The sequence below is a fragment of the Grampus griseus genome, assembly GCF_964374135.1.
Source record: "Grampus griseus genome assembly, chromosome: 5".
Classification (NCBI taxonomy): domain Eukaryota; kingdom Metazoa; phylum Chordata; class Mammalia; order Artiodactyla; family Delphinidae; genus Grampus; species Grampus griseus.
Genome location: NC_138998.1, coordinates 62,053,703 through 62,075,477, shown reverse-complemented (window position 1 = coordinate 62,075,477; position 21,775 = coordinate 62,053,703). Strand labels below are relative to the sequence as shown.

The following is a 21,775-nucleotide window of genomic DNA, read 5'->3' as shown; positions in this document are numbered from 1 at the left end:
CTCCCTGATCTACTTTGTGCAGGGAGCAGGACAAGAGCCAACAAAGAGGAGACGACAAGGATCTGCAGAGCGCGGGGCTGTGGTCCGGGGAAGGAGGAGGTCTGGGATGGATGATGGGCATCGGCGCCCTGGAGCGGCCCGGGGGGCGGGAGGCGATGCCGAGCTCACATTGGCCCAGCAGGTGCCCCTCCTCGCGGGGCCGGCCCAGCGCCCAGTGAAAGTGATATCGCCCTGGGGCCATGAGCTGAGGCGACCTCGGCGACTGAGGAAACATGGCTGAGTTTACGCGGCTGCAGAACTGCCTGGCGCTGATCCGCCTACGAAACCCGCCTGTCAACGCGCTCAGGTAACGGGCTCGGCCGCCTTCAGCCCGGGGACAGCGAGCAGGGTCTTAGCCGCCTGCCTGCAGTGGAAGCTTTGACTCTCCCCTGCTGGTTTAAACGGAGAGAGACACTGAAACGGATTAAACCTGGGCATATGCCAGGGCCTTTTACATTGGTTAGCTCAGTTCCTGTTTGCAGAGAACTCTCTCACTGGTAAGGAAACCGAGGCTGAGAGGCAGACAGATGGCTACGAAGCGGGGGAGCTGGGATGGATCGGGTCTGTCCGTGCTCCCTTCGCGCTGGACTCTTCTGCTTGCTTGCAACTTTGACTTCTCAGCCGTACTTTCTATTCCAAAGGTCTTAGTGCAATGCTGGCTGGACCTTGATCCTTCACTTCCCAACCTCGAGTCCAGGCCACCCTTATAATGTGTGACTAAAAGTTTTAGGAATCCAACAATAAAGTGGCTTCGCACTGTTAAAAATATAGATCCCCTTTAATGCCAACACAGTGAGTAAAAGAGGATTGTGTCCTGGCCCAGATATGCAAAGGTATATCTCTTGGTCTGTTGTAAACCTTAAGGTCTTAGTGCTTCCGTGGAAGATCCATGTTGGGTTAAGCCCATATCAGAATAAGCCTATTAAATAGCGTTTTCTGAAAAACTACTGTGGAGTACCTTCCTTGTTAAACTTGTAAAAGCATTACTTTTTAAAAGTGAGATTAACGCTGCTCTTTTGAAAGTTAATGACGTTATATAGGTTTGGTTCTTTTATATCTCTGAAAAAAGTATAGTGATACATCAGCCTAGGAAAGAGTCACCTATCCACAGGGAGTAGGATTAGAAGAAATGATAATTTACGGAGAACATATAAAGCATAAAGAGAAAGACTTTTGGTCAAAATCCTTATCACATGATGCTGGAGCAAAAAGAGACTGTAATGAGAAGACATACTAATTTTAACTGAATTTTCATCCTACTATCATCAGATTTGATTTTATCATTAGCACTAGTATAATTATTTTAATATAAAATTTTGCATTTAAAAATATAAAAAATCAGAAATAAAATCATTCAAGGATGATAATGTCCACTTACTTGCCACTCTCAGAAAAAAGCAAAATATTTATTATTTTGGCTTTGATGAAGAAAAACATGAGTAATATGATTACATATCAGTTTTGAACTTGACTGTATTCCTATTAGAATTACTAAATATTAGGACTCTGCCTTAACCTCTGCTCATAATGGGAAACTGTGCCCATCTAGAACTTGGGGAAAAAGGTTCCACAGTCTACTACCTATAACTAGGAATATTTTACCATAACTACTTAAAATGTTTCTGTTATTTAACCTGCCCCCTAGCCCCCCTTGCAGGAGAAATGTTAGTATCTACCTCATTAAGTTGTTGTGAGGTTTAAATGTGTTAGAGATTATAAACTGGCACTTAGCAGATGTTAGCTATCATTAGTACTATTAGTCAGAAGGCCTGTTACAAGCCCCTACCAGCAGGCCCCGCTGCTCAGGATTCATTGCAGCTGCATCAAGATTTTCTCCACTTGGGAATAAATGCTTTCTTGCCCTTTTCCATCTACCTTCTTCTGAACTTATGTTTAGGTAGAGGTGTGTGTCCCAGCACATTCATCAAGTTTAACAGGTTCCCAATTTTTTTTTTTTTTGCTTTACACTTTTCTTCTTCCCTTCCTTCCTTTCTCCCTTCCTATTTCTAATTTTATGTGGGAAGTTATTTCTTCCTAGCTAAGTGAGAGATTCTTATTTGAATATTTTTGGGCCCAACCAAATAGTTCAAATCTTTCCTTGCTTCCTTTAGCCAGCCAGGTTTCCTTCTATTCAGGTGAATGCCAACCCTCTTTACAAATGTAGGACATGTCTGATTACTAGGCCCATCTCCCAGAACAATGGCTTTCACACTTTTTAAAATTATAATCCACACAGGAATCCATGTTTTACATAGCAACCTAAGACACACACACATACGAATACATAACTGAAAACAAAGTTTCGTGAAACTTATTTGTTTTGTTTGATATATTATATTTTCTTTTCTATTTCTTTGTTTGAAGAATGCTGGTCACAAGGCACGGCTTGATTCGCTGACCCCCTGGCTTTAAAAAATTGTCGCAAGAAAGGCTTCCTATAGTGACAGAAGCTAAAGATCTTTGGTCATCACTCATGAAATGTTACCTTTAGACTCCATTTCTCCATGCCTGACAATATTAAGGGGAGAAAATAATTTCTTAACCCCTGTGACCTTGACATTGCTGCGAAGTTGTTGTCCTTTTCACTCAACTAGAATCTAGTAAAGCTATATCTACTACAGCCATTTTCATTTTTCTTTTTTCCTGTGTTTTATATTTGCAAAATTAGCAAGAACATAAGAAATAAAAGAGTAGGGGTTGGTTGAAATGGGAAAAGCCAGCCTTGTCTCCTCAGTGGCGCAGATTGGGCTCATTTTCCAGCCATCATTTACCCAGAAGGAAATATGTGCCTTTTGGACTTCTCAGTAGTATGGATGGTTCAGAATCAGTTTTCCATTAGCAGATTTGGTTTCTAATTAACTAGTTGAAGGCAAGAGGTTTTGTTTGATTTCAGCGGGGTTAAATGGTGGAAAAAAGGGAATTGCCATAAACAAGGGCAAGTATCTCCTTTATTCCCTGAGGTTTTAACTCAGTTGCTGGTCTGAACAATCTGGCTTTATGGACATTTGTTGTTGTTTGTTTTAAGATTTTTTTTTCACTCTGTATAAAATGTTCCCCCAATACTTAGAACTCTAAGGCAAAACTGATTGGCCTCTGGTTCTACCGTTTTTCCTTTAAGCAATTCCTCACCACTCTTCCCAGTTCTCCTCTTTTATCATCCCTTGGCACTTGTTGATCCTCTGCTTCATGGCAAATTCTCCTCTCTTGGTCTCTGTGACTTTGGGCTCCCTTGGTACTGAATCACTCTGCTGAGCCTCTCCCACCTCTTAGATCATCTAGATCTACCCTCAGCTCTCTGTTCTTTTTCTTTGGCAGACTCATTCAATCTTGGCTTTAACTATCTCCTCTGTGGATGACTCCCTCATCTACTGAAATTTGGCAAAGTCTACTACATGCCCTTTCTTTCCCAGACCTTGCCTTTACCGCCTAAATTAGTTAGGATTAGGCTTGGCTGCTAGTGACAGAAAACTCAAAATCATGATGGATTAAATAAGAAAAAGTTGATGTCTGTCACAGCAGCGTCCTGGAATGACTGGTATGGCTGCTCCACAATCATCAGTGATCCCAATTCTGTCTATCTTTTGCTCCGCCATCCTCAATAAACAGCTTCCACCTCTTGATCCATAATGGCTGCTCCAAATCTAGCCATCATATCTGCATTCCTGCCAGAAGTAGGGAGGAAAGAAAAAGCAAAAAGCATACCCAATCCTTTGAGGACTATTCCCAAAAGTTGCATGTACCAAATCCGTTTCCATCCCATTGGCCAGAAATTAATGCCTCGGGCTGACCTTACTGCTGGGAAATGTAGTCTTTATTTTGGGCAGCCATGTATCCAGCTAAAAACCAGATGTTTAATGCTTCAAAGAATGTTGGGATGGAGGGATATTTGGGGGTAACTTGCAGCCCCTGCCACATCACTTAGACTGTTATTTTTAGACAATTTCAGTTTCTTATATTATGCCAATATGACAAATTGAAAAAACTTTCTTGGGACTTCCCTGGTGACGCAGTGGTTAAGAATCCGCCTGCCAATGCAGGGGACACGGGTTCAATCCCTGGTCTGGGAAGATCCCACATGCTGCGGAGCAATTAAGCCCGTGCGCCACAACTACTGAGCCTGCTCTCTAGAGCCTGTGAGCCACAACCACTGAGCCCATGCGCCACAACTACTGGAGCCCAAGTGCCTAGAGCCTGTGCTCCACAACAAGAGAAGCCACTGCAATGAGAACCCCATGCACCACAACAAAGAGTAACCCCCGCTCACAACAACTAGAGAAAGCCCACACTCAGCAACAAAGATCCGACACAGCCAAAAATAAATAAATAATAAATTTATTTTTAAAAACAAGACTTTCTTTCCTCTCGGGAGTTCCACGTCACTTTCTTTGTACCTTTATTACAGCACTTATTTTAGTGTGATATTGTGTTGTGTACATTTTGTTCTCCCTAGGATGTTGTAAGCCCTCACTGTACATAGGATATGTATATAATATTTTTAAATTGATAGTGCTGATTCTAAGTGGTCAAAGTTACAGCAAAATGTAGGAAAACACTTTTTTTCCTAAAGTTTATGTGTTTAATCAACTCAGTGCTTAATTTACAGTAAATACATATATTATTTGTTAAATTAGTGAAAGTTTAATGATAAGTATCTAGGATTTTTATACATCGTGTATATGTTTAATTTTTCATTGTTAAGAAAGGAAAAAAACCTCTGAGATGGTAGAAATTTGATTCTGACTCATGCTTCATGTAATTTTTTTCCCTTTTAGTGAGACTGTTCTCCGTGGAATAAAAGAGGGTCTGCAGAAAGCTCTAACAGACCATACAGTAAAAGCCATTGTGATTTGTGGAGCAGATGGCATCTTCTCTGCAGGTAACCAGTGTCTAACCCTCTCCCATGCTCTCTGAAATCCTGCCACAGACTGAGATCAATGCTGCATTATCTGTTCTTGTGGGTAATACTATAGTGTGGGTAATGAATATGGGAGTTGAATGGGAATGAGAAACATTGTGGAGAAAGAGACAAGAGTCATAGGAGAGAACCCAGAGAAGATGCTGACCTTACTCTCTTTTATATTGGATTGGGCCTTTGGAGGACATTTAGTTCCAGGCTTGATGGCTATTATAGCTGCTAGTATACATCTGCTGGTACATATCTGCTCTGCATGTGTCACCATCCTATGCGAGCTTGGGCAAGTCCCTTAAATCTCCTGAAACTCAATTTCTCTATTTATAAAATAGATACCATAATATTTATATCTTAACAGGTTTTTGTGAGAGTAAATGAGATAACACATCTGAAAGCCCTAGAGCAGTGCTTGCATGCAGAACATGTTCGATAAATGTTATTTTTTATTTTACACAGAGTCCTGCAATGGACTTCACTTTTCTTCTGATAGTCACCCATCTCAGTGACCATGCACTCTTTATTGGGTTATCCTGTGAAGATGCAAAATAGTGACAAAATACGGCAAAAGCATCTGAAATGGTGATTTATTCACTGGTATTTGTGGCACCTTTTCTTCTTTTCCCAAATTATACCCTTTGACAAAAGTTCCATGGATATGAAGGCCCATGTATTCTTACTGTAGCCAGAGGAATTTTTTTCATTTTTCTTCTTCTTCTTCTTTTTTTTTTTTTTTGCCAGAGGAATTTAATGTATGTCGTGGTAACCTGAGAAGAAATAGATGTTGAAATCATAACAATGAATAAATATAAACACATTAATCATTATAATAATTACCGTTTAGCTTACCTGCTATGTGCCAGTACTGAGTAGCTTATTTACTTATTAACAATGAAAATAGTAATATTTTTACATACTTTATATTTTAATCCTCAGTAAATCCTACAGTTTCCATTTACAGATGAGAAGGCTAAGCCTAAGAGAAGTTAAATAGTGGGCCAAACATTAACCAGCTATTAAATAGCTTACTCAACTATTTGAAAACTTAAGGTTGGGAGCCCAAGATGGTGACTTTGAGGCATGGAGTGAGGGATCAGAATTATGAAAAATCAGAACTGATATTTCTTTGTAAAAAAGGAGGTAGGAGGGCTTCCCTGGTGGCGCAGTGGTTGAGAGTCTGCCTGCCGATGAGGGGGACGCGGGTTCGTGCTCCGGTCCGGGAGGATCCCGCGTGCCGCGGAGCGGCTGGGCCCGTGGGCCATGGCCGCTGGGCCTGCGCGTCCGGAGCCTGTGCTCCGCAACGGGAGAGGCCACAACAGTGAGAGAGGCCCGCGTACTGCAAAAAAAAAAAAAAAAAAAAAAAAAAAAAAAAAAAGGAGGTAGGAGAGAACGTAGTTAGAGTTCAGAGGCAGCAAAAATAATTGTTCTGGAAAAGCATTAGGGATTGTCAGACTTGACTTAATGGACTTAGATAGAACAATGTGCCCAGCAATCGGAAAATATGTATTCTCCAATCTGCAACATTTACAAAAGTTGATCAGCTACTGGACTGTGAAAGCTTATCTCAATAAATTTCATTTAGAATATCTCTGACAACAGTGCAATCAAGCTAGAAATCAATAACAAAAATATAACTAGAGATTCTCATGTGTTTGGAAAATAAATTCATTTTTTAATAACCTTTGAGTCAAAGCAGAAATCATAATGTAATTTAGAAAATATTTTTAACTGAATGATAATAAAAACAATATATAAAACTTGAGGGATACAGTTAAAGCAAAGCTTAGCAGGAAATGTATGGCCTTAAAGGTATATATCAGAAAAGAAAAAACACTGAAACATATTGTGGTATTCCTATTAAGGAACTGACAAAACAAACAGTAAAATAGATCCAAATGAAGTAGAAGGAAGGAAATGATAGAGGGGAAATTACTAAAATAGAATACGAATGTGAATCAAGAGAACAATAATATCAAATGTTCTTTGAAAATACTAATAAAATTGATAAAGCTTCAGAGAGGCTTATCAAGAAAAAAAAGAGACAATACAAACAATACATATAAAGAATGACAAAAGGGATATCACTGAAGATGCTCTAGCCATTAAAAATGATAATATGAACAAGTAGAAAAACAGAGCTTACAAAATTGATTCAAGAAGAAACAGAAAACCATTAAAGAAATTGAGTCAGTAATCAAAAATCTCACAAAGTAAATTCAAGTCCCAGATGACTTCATTGGTAACCTCTAACTGAAAAGTCAAGGAAAATATCATTCTAATTTTACACAAACATTTCAGAGAATAAAAATAAGAGGGAACACTTTCTATATTAGTTTCCTGGGGCTGCCATAACAAGTGAGCACAAACTGGGTGGCTTAAAACAATAGAAGTTTATTCTCTCAGAGTTCCAGAGGCTAAAAGTTCAAAATCAAGATATCTGCAAGGCCATTCTTTCTCCAAAGCCTCTAGGGAAGAAGTCTTCCTTGCCTCTTCTAGCTTCTGTGGTTGCTGGCAATCCTTGGCAATCCTTGGCTTGTTGCTGCATTATCCCTATCTCTGCCTCTGTCTTCCTGTGGCTTTATCCTCTGTGTCCAAATTTCCCTGATCTTATATAGACCCACACTGATCCAGTATGACCTCTTCTTTACCTGATTATATCTGCAAAGACCCTATTTCCAAATAAGATCACATTCACAGGTTCTGGGTGGACACCGTTCTATCCAGTACACTTCCCAACTCCTTTTGTGAGGCTAGCATAACCTTGATAACAAAACCTGTCAAGACAGTATGAAAAAGCAAAATTAAAGGCCAATTTTATTTGTATTTTTGTTTTTTGTTTAACCTAGATATAAAACTCTGAAACATTATATAATAAAACTGAATCTAACGATATATAAAAAGCATGATATATTACTTTCATCCCAGAAATACCAGATTCATTAAACATGAGACATCAATGTAATTCATCCTATTAAAAGATTAAAGGAGGAAAATCATGTGATTATTTCAAGAGATTCAGAAAAAAACACTTGGTAACGTTTAGCATGCATTAAAGATTAAAATTCTTAGTAAACTAAATATAGAAAGAAAATGTCTTCATCAGGCAAAATGTATCTATTTTTAAAAACCTACAGCAAACATCAAACAAAATGGTAAATTGAATGCTTTCCTTTTCAGAAAGAAATAAGACAAGGCTGGCTGCTATCACCATTTGTATTTGACATTATATTCTAGGCCCTGGCCAGCCTAGAAAAAGAAATAAAAGGTATAAGCATTGGGAAGGAAGAAACAGAACCATCATTATTCAGAAGAAATGAGTGTTTGTAAAAAATAAATCTATCAGAAAATTATTAGAATTAATAATAGAATTTAGGAATTTTGCTGGATGTAAAATCAGGATCCAAAAATTAATTGCATTTCTATGTGCCAGAGATAAACAGTTAAAAAGTAAAATCACTATACTCTTGTCTGTGCCTTGGTTTCTATAAAATTGGGATGATCATACTAACCTTTTGCTGCAAGTAGAAGAATGTAGTATAACATTTAAGAATGTGAACTGTGTAGTCAAACTGCCTGAGCTCAAATCCTTATTCAACCAGTTACAGAATCATATGTCTGAACTAGTCACTTAACATCTCAAAGCCTTAAACTTAAACTTGTAAAATGTTAATAGACTATTTAACTTAGGTGTTAAGAAAATTAAATGAGACAATATATGAAACTACTTAGCCCAGTGCCTTATGTATAGTATTTATCCAACAAATGTTAATTGCTTCTGTTACTTGAAAAATTAGTTTAACCTAAAGTTACAGGAATAATAGACATGACATTCAGACTGAAGTTCACCTTGTTTCTCTAGAACCAAAAGGAATCTAAAAAAATAAAAATAAATAATAACAGTAGAGTGTGAAATATGATGGATTGGTGAGAAAAAAAGCACAATCCCTGGATGGATGCTAGATGAGGAGCAGGTAGCAAAAAAAAAAAAAAAAAGAAAGGCTGAACATGAAATAATTAATTTAACTTTTTAACTTGTACCAGGCTTAATATTTTCAAAGAACATATAATGCTATAGGGGAAAAGCTCACTACTATGTATAATGTTATGTGAAAAAAGGAAAATATAAAAAATGACTTTACAGAGTGTTCTCAATATTGTTAAAAATATATATTATAGTAAACATTCATTTAATTGTCACATCAGTTATTTAAGATAGGTATTGAAACAAAATGGTTAAATAACTTACTCAAGGTCACAAAGCAATTTACATACATGCGTTGGGAAAAAACTAAAAATTCACCAAAATATTACATTGTTATCTCTGTGTGGTGATATTTGGAGTAATATTTTTATCCTTTATAATTTTGTGTATTTTTCAAGATTTCTATAATGCATATGATTTTTATAATTAGGAAAAGCAGTAAATGTTGTTACTTTTATTGATCACAAAAAAGTCTATCACAGAAATGTAATTCTAAGCTGATTGATTAACATATAACTCACAAATATGTCTTCATGTTACTCTGAGGTTTTATATTGTTATGACTGATGCCCTTAACAAAGATATGGGTCTAAATTGCTGTGAATAGAGTTGGTGAACAGTATCATGCAAAAAATGGGAATGGCTGACTCAATCTTAGAATCTTTGCTTCCCTTTTCTGAGCTTTCAAATTTTTCTAAAAGTAGAGTTACTACTATCATATGGAAAGACAGATTTTAGATTACAGGACTTCTGATAAAGATTTGAGGATTTTCTCTCATATCTTTCTACATTTTCCAGGCTACTTGTTCCTTTACTGTGTCTGCAACCAAAGGATAAAGAGTTTCATGGGTCCAAAGAGATCTGAGATTCCTTAAGTGTAATCTGGTAACTTATTGTTCTATAGCAAAGTCTTCTTCAACTCTCTTTTTTCCTTGTCTTTGTGTTCTTAGGTGCTGATATCCGTGGCTTCAGTGCTGATAAGACCTTTGACTTGACATTGGGAAGTGTAGTAGATGAAGTACAGAGAAACAAGAAGCCTGTGGTGGCAGCTATCCAAAGGGTGGCTTTAGGAGGGGGACTGGAGCTGGCCCTGGGCTGTCACTATAGGATTGCCCATGCAGAGGTAACAGAGGGGATCCATATGGGATTTGATGTAGGGAGCTTTTCTTTAGAGCAAGCTCTAAATGTAGTCATAAGCATCAGAGGTGATCATTTTGAATGGTTAGCTTACTGGTTCACAACTCTTAGGTTTTTCTAGCACTGGTGTTCAGCTGTTACATACAAGTACAGTGTTACTCTTTGTTGAAATGTTGAAATATGTCCATTCTAGTTGATAAAGAGTTACTACCCTGAGCCTGTGACTGTCCCATCACTTCCCCTAACCCTAGCCTTTGGACCTTCCCATGACCCACTAGTTAAAGGGGAACTCCTGTACAGGACACCCAGGACCTTGCTCTAGTACTATGGCCCACATCAGATTTCACTGAGCTATGCTCATGCAGTATGAGGTATTAATATTTTGACCATCACCCCTGAGTGTACATACTTAATTTAAATTTTTGTTTCCTATCTCAAACATTTCAGTTTTGTGGTCTCATAATTTTTAGTACTTAAGAAGACAAGTTCCTATTGGAAACTGTGCACAACTAGTAAATCCATGTATTTCTGGAAATAGATTTAATTTGGGTTATTAGACATGTAGATTGAGGTTTGTGATACCAGTCTTATAATAGTAATATTTTTATAAGTAATACATTTTTCTAATAATAAAGATAATATTCATCATTGTAATAGACTATAAAATACAGGAAAGTACAAAGATGTAAAACTGAAGTCACCATAAACTCACAGTTCAGAAATAACCACTATTGACATTTTATTTTTTTTCTTCCTTGTCTTTTTCCTGTGTAATTTTTTTTCTTCGCAATCTTTTTTTTAAAAAAAAAATACATTTGGAATTTTATTGTATTTCACTTGTAGTCTATTTTTATACTAATACTGTATCTAAATTATTATTAAATATTCTTTATCCATTTTACCAATCTGTACCATTTACATTTAACATAATTACTGATAAGGAAGGACTTTTGCCATTTTGCTATTTGTTTTCTACGTCTTATATTTTTTCATTCCTCAGTTCCTCCATTAATGCTTTTGTTTGTATTAAATGGATAAGTTCTAGTACACTTTTAATTCTCTTATTGTTTCTTTCACTGTATATTTTTGAGTTATTTTCTTAGTGGTGGTTGCCCTGGGGTTAACATCTTAATTTCTGATAAGCTAGTTCAGATTAATACCAACTTAATTTCAATAGTATGTAAAAAATTTGCTCCCATATAGTTCTGTTACACACCACCTTTATGCTGTTATTGTCACAAATTATATCATTATACATTGCATGCCCATCAACATAAATATATAATTATTGCTTAATGTAGTGGTCTTTTAAATCAGGTAAGGAAAAAGAGGAATTGCAAACAAAAAATTACATTAATACTGTCTTTTATATTTACCTGTGTAGTTACCCTTTAACAGTGTTCTTTATTCCTTCATGTGGATTTGAGTTACTGTCTAGTGTCTTTTCATTTCATCCTGAAGGATTTCTTGTAGGGCAGATCTGCTAGCAACAAATTCAATTTTTATTTATCTGAAAATGTCTTAATTTGCCTTCATTTTTTAAAATAAATTTTTATTTATTTTTTAATTTTGGGCTGTGTTGGGTCTTCATTGCTGCAATGTGGGCTTTCTCTAGTTGCAGTGAGCGGGGGCTACTCTTCACTGTGGTGTGCAGGCTTCTCATTGTGGTGGCTTCTCTTGTTGTGGAGCATGGACTCTAGGCTCACGGGTGTCAGTAGTTGTGGCTCACGGGCTCTAGAGTGTAGGCTCAGTAGTTGTGGTACATGGGCTTAATTGCTCCACGGCATGTGGGAATCTTCCCGGACCAGGGCTCGAACCTGTGTCCCCTGCATTGGCAGGCAGATTCTTAACAACTGCACCACTAGGGAAGTCCCAATTTGCCTTCATTTTTAATGACTAGTTTTGCTGGATGTAGAATTCTTGGTTGACAGTACTTTTCTTTCAGTACTTTGAACGTGTCATCCCACTGGCACTGGTCTCCCTGGTATCTTTTTTTTTTTATTTTTAATTAATTTATTTTTGGCTGTGTTGGGTCTTTGTTGCTGTGTGTGGGCTTCATCTAGTTGCGGTGAGTGGGGTCTACTCTTCCTTGTGGTGCGCAGGCTTCTTATTGTGGTGGCTTTTCTTGTTGCAGAGCAGGGGCTCTAGGTGCATGGGGTTCAGTAGCTGTGGCATGTGGGCTCAGTAGTCGTGGCTAGCGGGCTCTAGAGTGCAGACTCAGTAGTTATGGCACATGGGCTTTGTTGCTCCGTGGCATGTGGGATCTACCCAGACCAGGGCTCGAGCCCAAGTCCCCTGCATTGACAGGTGGATTCTTAACCACTGTGCCACAAGGGAAGCCCTCTCCATGGTTTCTGATGAGAAATTTGCTGTCAATCTTATTGGAAATATTCCTTAAAAATATCATTTTAAATGGTTGCATAATTTTTCATCTTATAGATTTATCATAATTTATTTAACCATTTCCCTATGTTGTTTTAATTTTTTATAAAACTTATAAATAAAGACACATATCCTAAGTGTTCCTTTTTCTGTGTTCCTAATACCATGACCTTCTGCACACTCAGTGCAGATCTAAGTTATAAGCAATAGTAAGTCAGGGGATAGGGATGACCACTGGTGGGAAAAATGGTGATCAACTGCTAGGAAAGCCTCATGTGAGAGAGGCTCAAACATTCCAGGTATTTTGGAGCTGTTGGCATCACAATTTGGGCAAATGGCAGTCTGTATTTAAGTACCCTCCTCCTCCCATCCTTATACCTGGAAAATGACTAACAGAACTTTGGCCACTTTTAAGGCAAAGAGAGACATGTGATTAAGGTCTCAATCTCACCCTCTCATCTGGACTGAGGTTGCTGCCTGACTTTCTTCCTTTCTTCCTCCCTTCCTTTCTTCCTCGCTTCCTTTCTTCCTTTCTTCCTCCCTTTCCTTCTTTCTTTCTTTCTTTCTCTTTTTATAATAGCTTCATTGAGATATAATTCATATACCATATAATTCACTCATTTAAAGTGTACAGTCCAGCGGTATATTAGTATATTCACAGAGTTACGCAATCATTACCACAGTTGATTTTAGGATATTTCATCACCCTCAAAAGAAACTTCACACCTTTTAGGAGTAAACCATCATTTCCCTCTCCCCCAGTCCTAGCAATTACTAATCTACTTTCTGTCTGTATGGATTTACCTATTCTAGACACTTCATGTAAATGAAAACATACAATATGTTGTCTTTTGTGTCTGGTTTTTTCCACTTAGCATTGTTTTCAAGGTTCACCTGTGTTGTAACATGTCATTAGTATTTTATTCCCTTCCATGGCTGAATATTTCTTTTTATGGATATACCACATTTTCTTTATTCATTCATTACTTGATGGACATTTGGATTGTTTCTTCTTTCTTGGATTTATGAACAATGATGCTATGAAAATTTTTGCACAAGTGTTTTTTGTGGGCATGTTTTCATTTCTTTTGAGTATATATAGAGGAGTGGAATTGTTGGGTCGTATGGTAACTCTGGTCGTATGGTTAACCTTTGAGAAACTGCCAAATTGTTTTCCAAAGTGACTGCATCATTTTACGGTCCCACCAGCAATGTATGAGGGTTTTGTATGCTCCACATACTCTCTAAAACTTGTTATTGTATGTCTTTTTTATTATAGCCATCATAGTGGGTGTGAAGTGGTATCTTGTAGTTTTGATTTGCATTTCCCTGATGGCTAATGATATTGAGCATCTTTTCATGTGCTTATTGGCCATTTGTATCTTTTTGGAGTAATGTCTATTCAGATGCTTTGCCCATTTGAATTGGATCATTTGTCTTTTTATTATTGAGTTATAAAAGTTCTTTATATATTCCACATATGTTATTAGCAACTATTTTTTCCCATTCTGTGAATAATTGAGTCAGAGAAGAATTGTGTAAGAAGCTGGGGATGTGTTTCAACATGAAGACTTAGGGATGGCACAGCTCTATTTATGCTATTAATTAAAGGAGAGGGTGTGCACTAATTTTCTCTGTAGAAACTCTCACTGAATTCTATGCAGCAATGTTTTTGAGGGTGTGAGAAACCCAGGGGAATGCTTGCCTTGACTCTGAATATATCATCTCATTCTAATGACCTTTATGCCTTCAATCTTTGATAGGCTCAAGTTGGCTTCCCAGAGGTCACACTAGGAATCCTTCCTGGTGCAAGAGGAACCCAGCTTCTCCCCAGACTTATTGGAGTTCCTGCTGCACTTGACTTAATTACCTCAGGTCAGTACTAACCCTGCCAATGTCTGTCTAGTTCAATGTGAGGAACTGGACTAGGATTTAGAAACATTCTGGCTTGACCATTCCCTACCCATGTAATTTTAAGAGGATACTTTAACTTCTTTGATGTCAATTTTCTCATCTTTAAATGTAAAGAATGCCTTTTCTGAGAGCTTCTCGAAAGTTACCATGAAGAGCAAATGTGAGTGCTTTCTAAATGAAAGTATATACCGAGCCCTAATCAAATTTAAGTGTCTGCTCATAGACACTGGTTTCACATAGGGTGCATTATATTCAGATCTAATTTAGAAATTGTAATATAAACAAGAATTGAAACCAGAATTTCCAAGGAAAGATTTCAAATTTTAGTTTGGAAATGACTGCATTTTTCATTTCCCAGGTGATAAGGTGTTAGCTTCAAATAAAAGTTTTCTCTTTCAATAGGGAATGTGAACAATGCAACACTAGAAATCATCTAGAGACCCTGAATTTACCAAATATGATAAGACATAGAAAGATATTGCCAGTCGAAGTGAGGTTGGATGAAAGAACATACATAACTATTTACTCCAAACAGGTGGAACTAATGAGGCCTTGGGCCAGACACTTTACCTCTTTGTGCCTTAGTTTCTTCATAAATGTTTATGACAATAGCACCTACCATATGGTGGTGTGGTGAAGATTAGACACCTTAATGCATACAATGTGCTTAGAACAGTCCTAGACATGGTAAAAAGTGTTAGTTATATGTTATTATTCCCATATCTGACTTTAGTGAAAGAGGAGGATTGAGTAAAAATAAGATGAGGATCTTGGTAATAGACTATATCCCAAAGAATGGGCAATAAAAAGAGCACAATCTTTAGAATCAAAGACCTGAGCTTGAATCCCAGCTGTACCACATATAAACAATATGCCTTGTACAAATTAATTTTTATTCACTCATGCAGCAGCTGTTTAATTTTTTCTCATGTGCTGGGCCCTGTTGTAGGCAGTGGGAACTATAGAGGTAAATCAAACCTACAAAAACTCCTGCCCTTATGGATATTATATACAGAAAACAACAACAATAACAATAATTATCAATTCAAAAATGCACAGTGTTTTCCACATCTTTGAAATCAGGACGCCTCTTACATTCATTGTGAGTTGTGGTTTGATTGGCAGTGTTTTTCTTCCCTTGTTTCTGTGGGTCAGGAATTTGGGAACAGCTTAGTTGGGTTCTAGCTCAAGGTTTCTCATGAAGTTGCAGTCAAGATACTGACTGGGGCCATAGTCATCTGAAAACTTGACTGGGGCTGGAGGATCTACTTCCAAGATCTGCTTCCAAGATGGCGCACTCACATGGATGGCTGCTGCTGACTGTTGGCAGGAGGCTTCATTTCCTCTCCACATGGACCTCTCTCTAGAGCTACCTGCATATCCTCACAGCATGGAAGCTGGCTTCCTGTAGAGTGAGTGATCCAAGAGAGAGCAAGGCAAAGACTGCAATGTCTTTTATGACCTAGCTTTGGAGTCACGTGCCATCTTTTCTGAACTATTCTATTGATTATACAAGTCTTCCCTATCCAACTTGGGAGGGGAACTTGAATACTTAGAGGTCAAACACATGGCAGGTCACTTTGGAGACCAGCTACCACACTGTATACTCTTCTTAAACTCCATGCCTACCTATTATGTAAGTAGTATACATGGTAGGTTAGATGGAGATCAGTGCTAAGGAGAAAACATAAAGCAGAAAGGGGAAATGTAAAATGATAGGGCTGGGGGTTGGGTAATATTTTAGGTAGGATAGTTGGGAAAGGCTTTCCTACAAAATGAATGTGAGTGAATACCTGAAGGATGGAGGAAGCTTGTTATGCCAATATCTGGAGGAAGATATTCCACACAGAGAAAATAGCAAATACCAAGCCCTGAGGTAGGGGCATACTTGGAAATTTCAAAGAACAGCAAGAAGGTCAATGAAGCTAGAGTAAGGTGAGTAAGGGGAAGAGTAGTAGGGGGTAAAGTCACATCAGGTAGGGACTTGAAGATTATAGAGAGAACTTTGGCTTTTCTTCTGAAGAGGTAGAAAGGCGTTAGAGTGTTTTGAGCAGAAAACTAACAAACATGCTGTCACTTATGTTTTTTAAAAGATCACCCTGGCTACTGAAAATATATTAAGTGGAGGTAAGGCCAGAAATAGGAAGACTGATTAGAAGCCTGCTTTAATAATCCAAGGGAGCCATGATGGGAGGTTAGACCTGAGTGGTAACAATGTAAATGGTGAGACGTGGTCAAATTCTGGATATATTTTGAGCCAACAGGATTTTGTGACAGACCAAATGTGAGAGGTGAGGGAAAGGGGAGAGAAAATGATGATTCTAATGGCCTCAGCAGCTGGAAGGATGGCGCCATTACTGAGAAAAGGGGAATTCTGCTGGTAGAGCAGGTTGTAGGGAGGAATCACAAGAGCTTAGTTTTGGACATGTTAAGGTTTGACATCCAACTTGAGGTGTCAGGTAGACAGTTGGATAGACTGGCCTGAAATTTAGAAGGGAGATTGTCTGAACTTCTCTCAGTCTTCATTTTCTCATCAGTAAAACAACCACATAGTTGTGTAAGGAATAATGAAATTACATGACTTGCTTCTGGTATAGTACCTGTCACAGAGGAGACATTTTATAAATGGTAACTGTGGTAGGCATAATAATGCCTCTCTCCAAGATGTCCACGTCCTAATACCTAGAACCTGTGAATATATTACCTCACATTCGAAAGGGACCTTGCAGGTGTGATTAAATTAAGGATCTCAAGATGGGAGATCATTCTAGATTGTCTAGGTAGGCACAATTTATCACAAGCGTCCTTAGAAGAGGAAGGCAGGAGGGAGAGAAGATGATACACAGCTGGCTTTGAAGATGGAGGAAGAGAAGAAGAAATGTAGGCAGCCTCTAGAGGCTAGAAAAGCCCAGGAACAGATTCTCTCTCAGAGCCTCCAGAAGGAGCACAATTCTGCTGACCTATTTTAGATTTCTGACTCCTAAACTAAGATAATAAATGTGTGCTGTTTTAAGATGCAATGTTTGTGGTAATCTGTATAGGAAACTAATACAGTAGCCATTAATAATGATGATATTAAGACTCTTGCTTCTGGAAAACATTTTTTTTCCTAAGAAGGGATGCTAAAAAATTGTTACTGAAAGTTGAAGATTCCCTACTGATGTTAATGAAGAAAAATACCAGCTCTATAGGCACTGCCCCCTAGGAAATTAATAAGTAAATAAATTTAGATTAAATTAATAAATAGCTAACCTTTTCTGCTCTTCTGAAAACCATAAGAGAGATAATTCTGGAAAGTGGAACAATTACAACAGCCACGCTTCTCCACAATTCCCTTAAAATGCCACCTGAAAACAATCGAATCTTTAGCAGTAACCACAAAACACACGCTTGGGCACAATGCAGTTCATTCCCTGACGTTCTCTGTCCAATCAAATGATGAAAACTACAGTGCCCTGATGTTGCTTCTGCTGTTATTTTCTAGGTCCCGTCTTTCTGAACAGCATAGAAAGCCTCTTCTCTATTCTCATAGAGCTTTGTCTCAGCCCCATAGTTACTTTATGATCTTTCCCAGGACAGGGATGCCCTCAGACTCTAGTCTTTGATGAGGTACCTCTTGCCACCCAGGATACTGGGGAAGAAGCTGCGAATGGCATCTTTATCCTGCCAGTCTTTCAGATTTAGTTAGGTCCATGTGGGTTTTCTCTATACTCAAACAAGATGTTAAGGGTGAGTTTTAATACCCAGGGCTCCCAGTCAGCAATAATAAATATCAGCAAATATTATTTCATGACTAAGACAAATAAAACAGACCAAAAAAAAAAAAAAAACAAGCTATGAAAATATTCTGTGTCATTAGAAAAATGAAACATAAATGTGAGTCTGTTGAAACAGATTAAAGGCAACAAAAAATCTTAGAAAACTCACAATATTCTAAATTAGAAAAGAAAATATTTTATTTATTAAACAAGAACACCCTGTTTAAAATCAAAACATTAGCCAAAATAACTTTGAAGCAATAAAAAAAAAAGATGCACTAGAACAAACTACTGAATCAGCAACATAGAGGATAGAGACACGTTTATAGAATTCAGAAGAATTTCTAAAAAAATACAGAAAATGTAAATGAAGGCAGCAGACATGAGAGGTCTATAATAGAGGCCTCTGCTATGAATAATAAAAGCTCCCAGAGCACAAAGCGAAAAGGGGAGAAGCAATAACCATAGGAAAAAATAGAAGAATCTCTTCAGATACATAAAGGAATCAGAAATTGTACTTTAGTAAGCACCTCATTTTCCTGGAAAAACTGATGAGATGTCAATGCCTTGTATTTTGATAAAGATTTTAAATTTCCACGAAATAGACTCCTGCAAGCTTCCAAAGGATAAAAACAAAACACAACAAAAGGTTACTCTTGAAACAGCTAAAATCACTCCAGCCACAAATAAATTCTCAACGTATGGAACATTTGTATACTAAGATGCTATACAGTCTTAAATGTGGTCTAAATCAGGAGTTCTTAAAGTGCGGCCCAGGAACTCCTAGGTGTACCTAAGACTATTGTGTATGGGGGGGCAGGGGGTGGGGGTGGGGTCCATGGAGTCAGAACTATTTTCATAATAATAAGATATTGCTTGCCTTTTCCACTCTCATTCGCTCACAAATATACAGTGGAATTTTCCAGAGGTTATTGTATGCCATGTGGTATCAAAACAGATTGAATGCAGAAGCAGAAATGAGAATCCAACTGTCTTCTGTTAAGCCAGACATTAAAGAAACTTGCAAAAATATAAAACAACACTCTTCTCACTAAATTTGTAAAATTTTGAAAATAGAGTTATTTTGCATAAAAATTTATTTATGTTAATATGTAATAGGTTTATCATGGTTATTTTAAAGTGATTTAATAAAGATACATTTTTAAAGTTCTCAGTTATGATTTCTAATATAGTAAATATTAATAGAAATAACCCATATAAAAAAAAGCTCTTTGGCGTATTCCATAATTTTTAAGAGTGCAAAGGGGTCCCAAGACTAAAAAACTTGAGAACTGCTAATCAATACACTTTTTAAAAAAATAAATTTATTTATTTTATTTTATTTATTTTTGGCTGCATTGGGTCTTCGTTGCTGTGTGTGGGATTTTCTCTAGTTGCAGCAAGCGGGAGCTACCCTTAGTTGTGGTGTGCGGGTTTCTCATTGCGGTGGCTTCTGTTGTTGCAGAGCACAGGCTCTAGGCACGCATGCTCAGTAGTTGTGGCTCACGGGCTCAGTAGTAGTGGCTCTCGGGCTCTAGAGCACAGGCTCAATAGTTGTGGCGCAGGGGCTTAGTTCCTCTGTGGCATGTGGGATCTTCCCGGACCAGGGCTCGAACCCTTGTCCCCTGAATTGGCAGGCGGATTCTTATCCACTGCACCACCAGGGAAGCCCCAATACACTTATGTTTTGACACAGAAACCACAATACAAAACTGTGCACACATGGTCCAAATTAGAAAATAATGAGTCTATATTATTACTAATATATAATTACTAGTATAAAATTTATACAGTTACTAATATATAATTAGAATAAAGTCTGAAATGGCTTTTTCCCCCTTTAAATGGGGAGATGTTATAAATTCTTTAGAGCATGAAAAGGGAGTTAAAAACTAAATTTCTTCTCTTCAATAAATTAGATTAGAAATTGCTTTAATTTACAGTGGTATGATAAGTATACTTTTAAGAATGCGAACTATTTTAAGTACCTAATGCAGAATTCATAAGAGGATGCTTACAATCAACCCAACATACTACAGAAATTCAAAGCACATGAGAGGGTTAATTCTGCAAAAGACCAAATAGAAAGGAAGAAAAGCAGCATAAAATATAGGGGGAGGGCTTCCCTGGTGGCGCAGTGGTTGAGAGTCCGCCTGCCGATGCAGGGGACGCGGGTTCGTGCCCCGGTCCGGGAGGATCCCACATGCCACGGATAGGCTGGGCCTGTGAGCCATGGCCGCTGAGCCTGCGCGTCCGGAGCCTGTGCTCCGCAACGGGAGAGGCCACAACAGTGAGAGGCCCGCGTACCGCAAAAAAAAAAAAAAAAAAAAAAAAAAAATATATATATATATATATATATATATATATATATATATATAGGGGGAAATCATAATAGTGTGAAATGAGTCTGTAAATTCTAAGGTTTATAGAAATTAAAGCATGTGGGGGAATATTGAGGAATTGTGTGTTCCTGCTTTCAGTAGTAAGCCTGAAAGGCAAGAATATCTTGGAGGAAATCAGGAAGGAATCTGGCTTCTTTGACAAAAAGAAATAAAGTGAACTAAGATTCACCTTTTTCAAAGCACTGCTGCTTATAGAAATATCACTATTATTAACATGATGAAGAAAAGAGGTAAAAATAGTAAGAATATGATAGATTTTGATTTGCATAGAGAAGGTCACAGTGAATTAGAAGAAAGCTAACATTGGAATCATACGCCTATCTTTTTATTTTATTATATTTTTTAACATCTTTGTTGGACACCTATCTTTTTAAGTAGTCTGTACAATTTTAAGGGGACTTTAAAATGGCTTCTGGAAAGTGTTCCATGTAGAAATTTTTTTCTAAAGCTTGGAAAAGAAGCCACAAAGAAAATTGGAAAGAATTGAGATTACCTGGCTTGCAGAAGTCTCAACTTCAGTTGCCCCAGTCTCTTTATAGTAGATCTAGGGAGGGCTTTTATTAGATTGGACAGTGGTTATTATCTACACTCACAAGAAAGAACAAGAAAGCACAAGAAAGAACAAGTTTAAATCTCAGCATGAGGATTTGGGTTGGATATACAGAGCTGTGTCTTCAGGTCCTTGAAACAGAATAAAAGTACCTGAAATCTCATTGACTCCGTAAGAACAGTAGTGGTCCTTGCAACTTTTGTGAAATCCAGGTCAGAAGAAAACATTACAGCTAATGGAATTTTCAGTTCATCCTGTGGACATCTCATGTTTCCCCTGCTCAGTTGCCCCAAAGATCCTTTTAGTACCCAGGTTTTCATATTCCATTCCGTGTCCCTTTGGGCCCCTTAACCTAGAGAGTCTGATTCACTCACCCCTCACTCAAGTGATTTTGTACAGAGGAGACTTCACCCTTGAAGCCACTTGCCCACCCCCCACTGCCCTCCTCACCCCAGGCGGAGATCTGGAAGCCTGTTTTCAAAGGCATTTCCAGAAAACTGCCCAAATATTGCTGTTACAGAGTGACCCCTGCCCAAAATCATTGAATTGTCTATCTGATCAAGAAAAGCCATTGGTAGCTCTCCGAAGCACTAATAAGAACTGGGAATGGAGGGTTTGTCTCAGAGATGGCAACCACCAACACTCTGTAAGAGCAGCAAAGACCATGGAGTTGTTGCCAGCAAGACTGACTTGGTGATTGCT

General features: G+C 37.9%; 1 protein-coding gene across 1 annotated transcript in view; it reads left to right on the top strand.

The window, feature by feature from the left end:
- Positions 1 to 227: 227 nt before the first annotated feature.
- Positions 228 to 21,775, top strand: part of EHHADH (enoyl-CoA hydratase and 3-hydroxyacyl CoA dehydrogenase) — a 51,829-nt gene continuing 30,281 nt past the window's right edge. The window contains exons 1-4 of the mRNA XM_082654909.1: positions 228 to 346; positions 4,812 to 4,915; positions 9,881 to 10,053; positions 14,213 to 14,324. Coding sequence (XP_082511035.1) covers positions 273 to 346; positions 4,812 to 4,915; positions 9,881 to 10,053; positions 14,213 to 14,324 — 463 coding nt within the window. The 5' untranslated portion in view covers positions 228 to 272. The remainder of the gene's footprint in view (positions 347 to 4,811; positions 4,916 to 9,880; positions 10,054 to 14,212; positions 14,325 to 21,775) is intronic.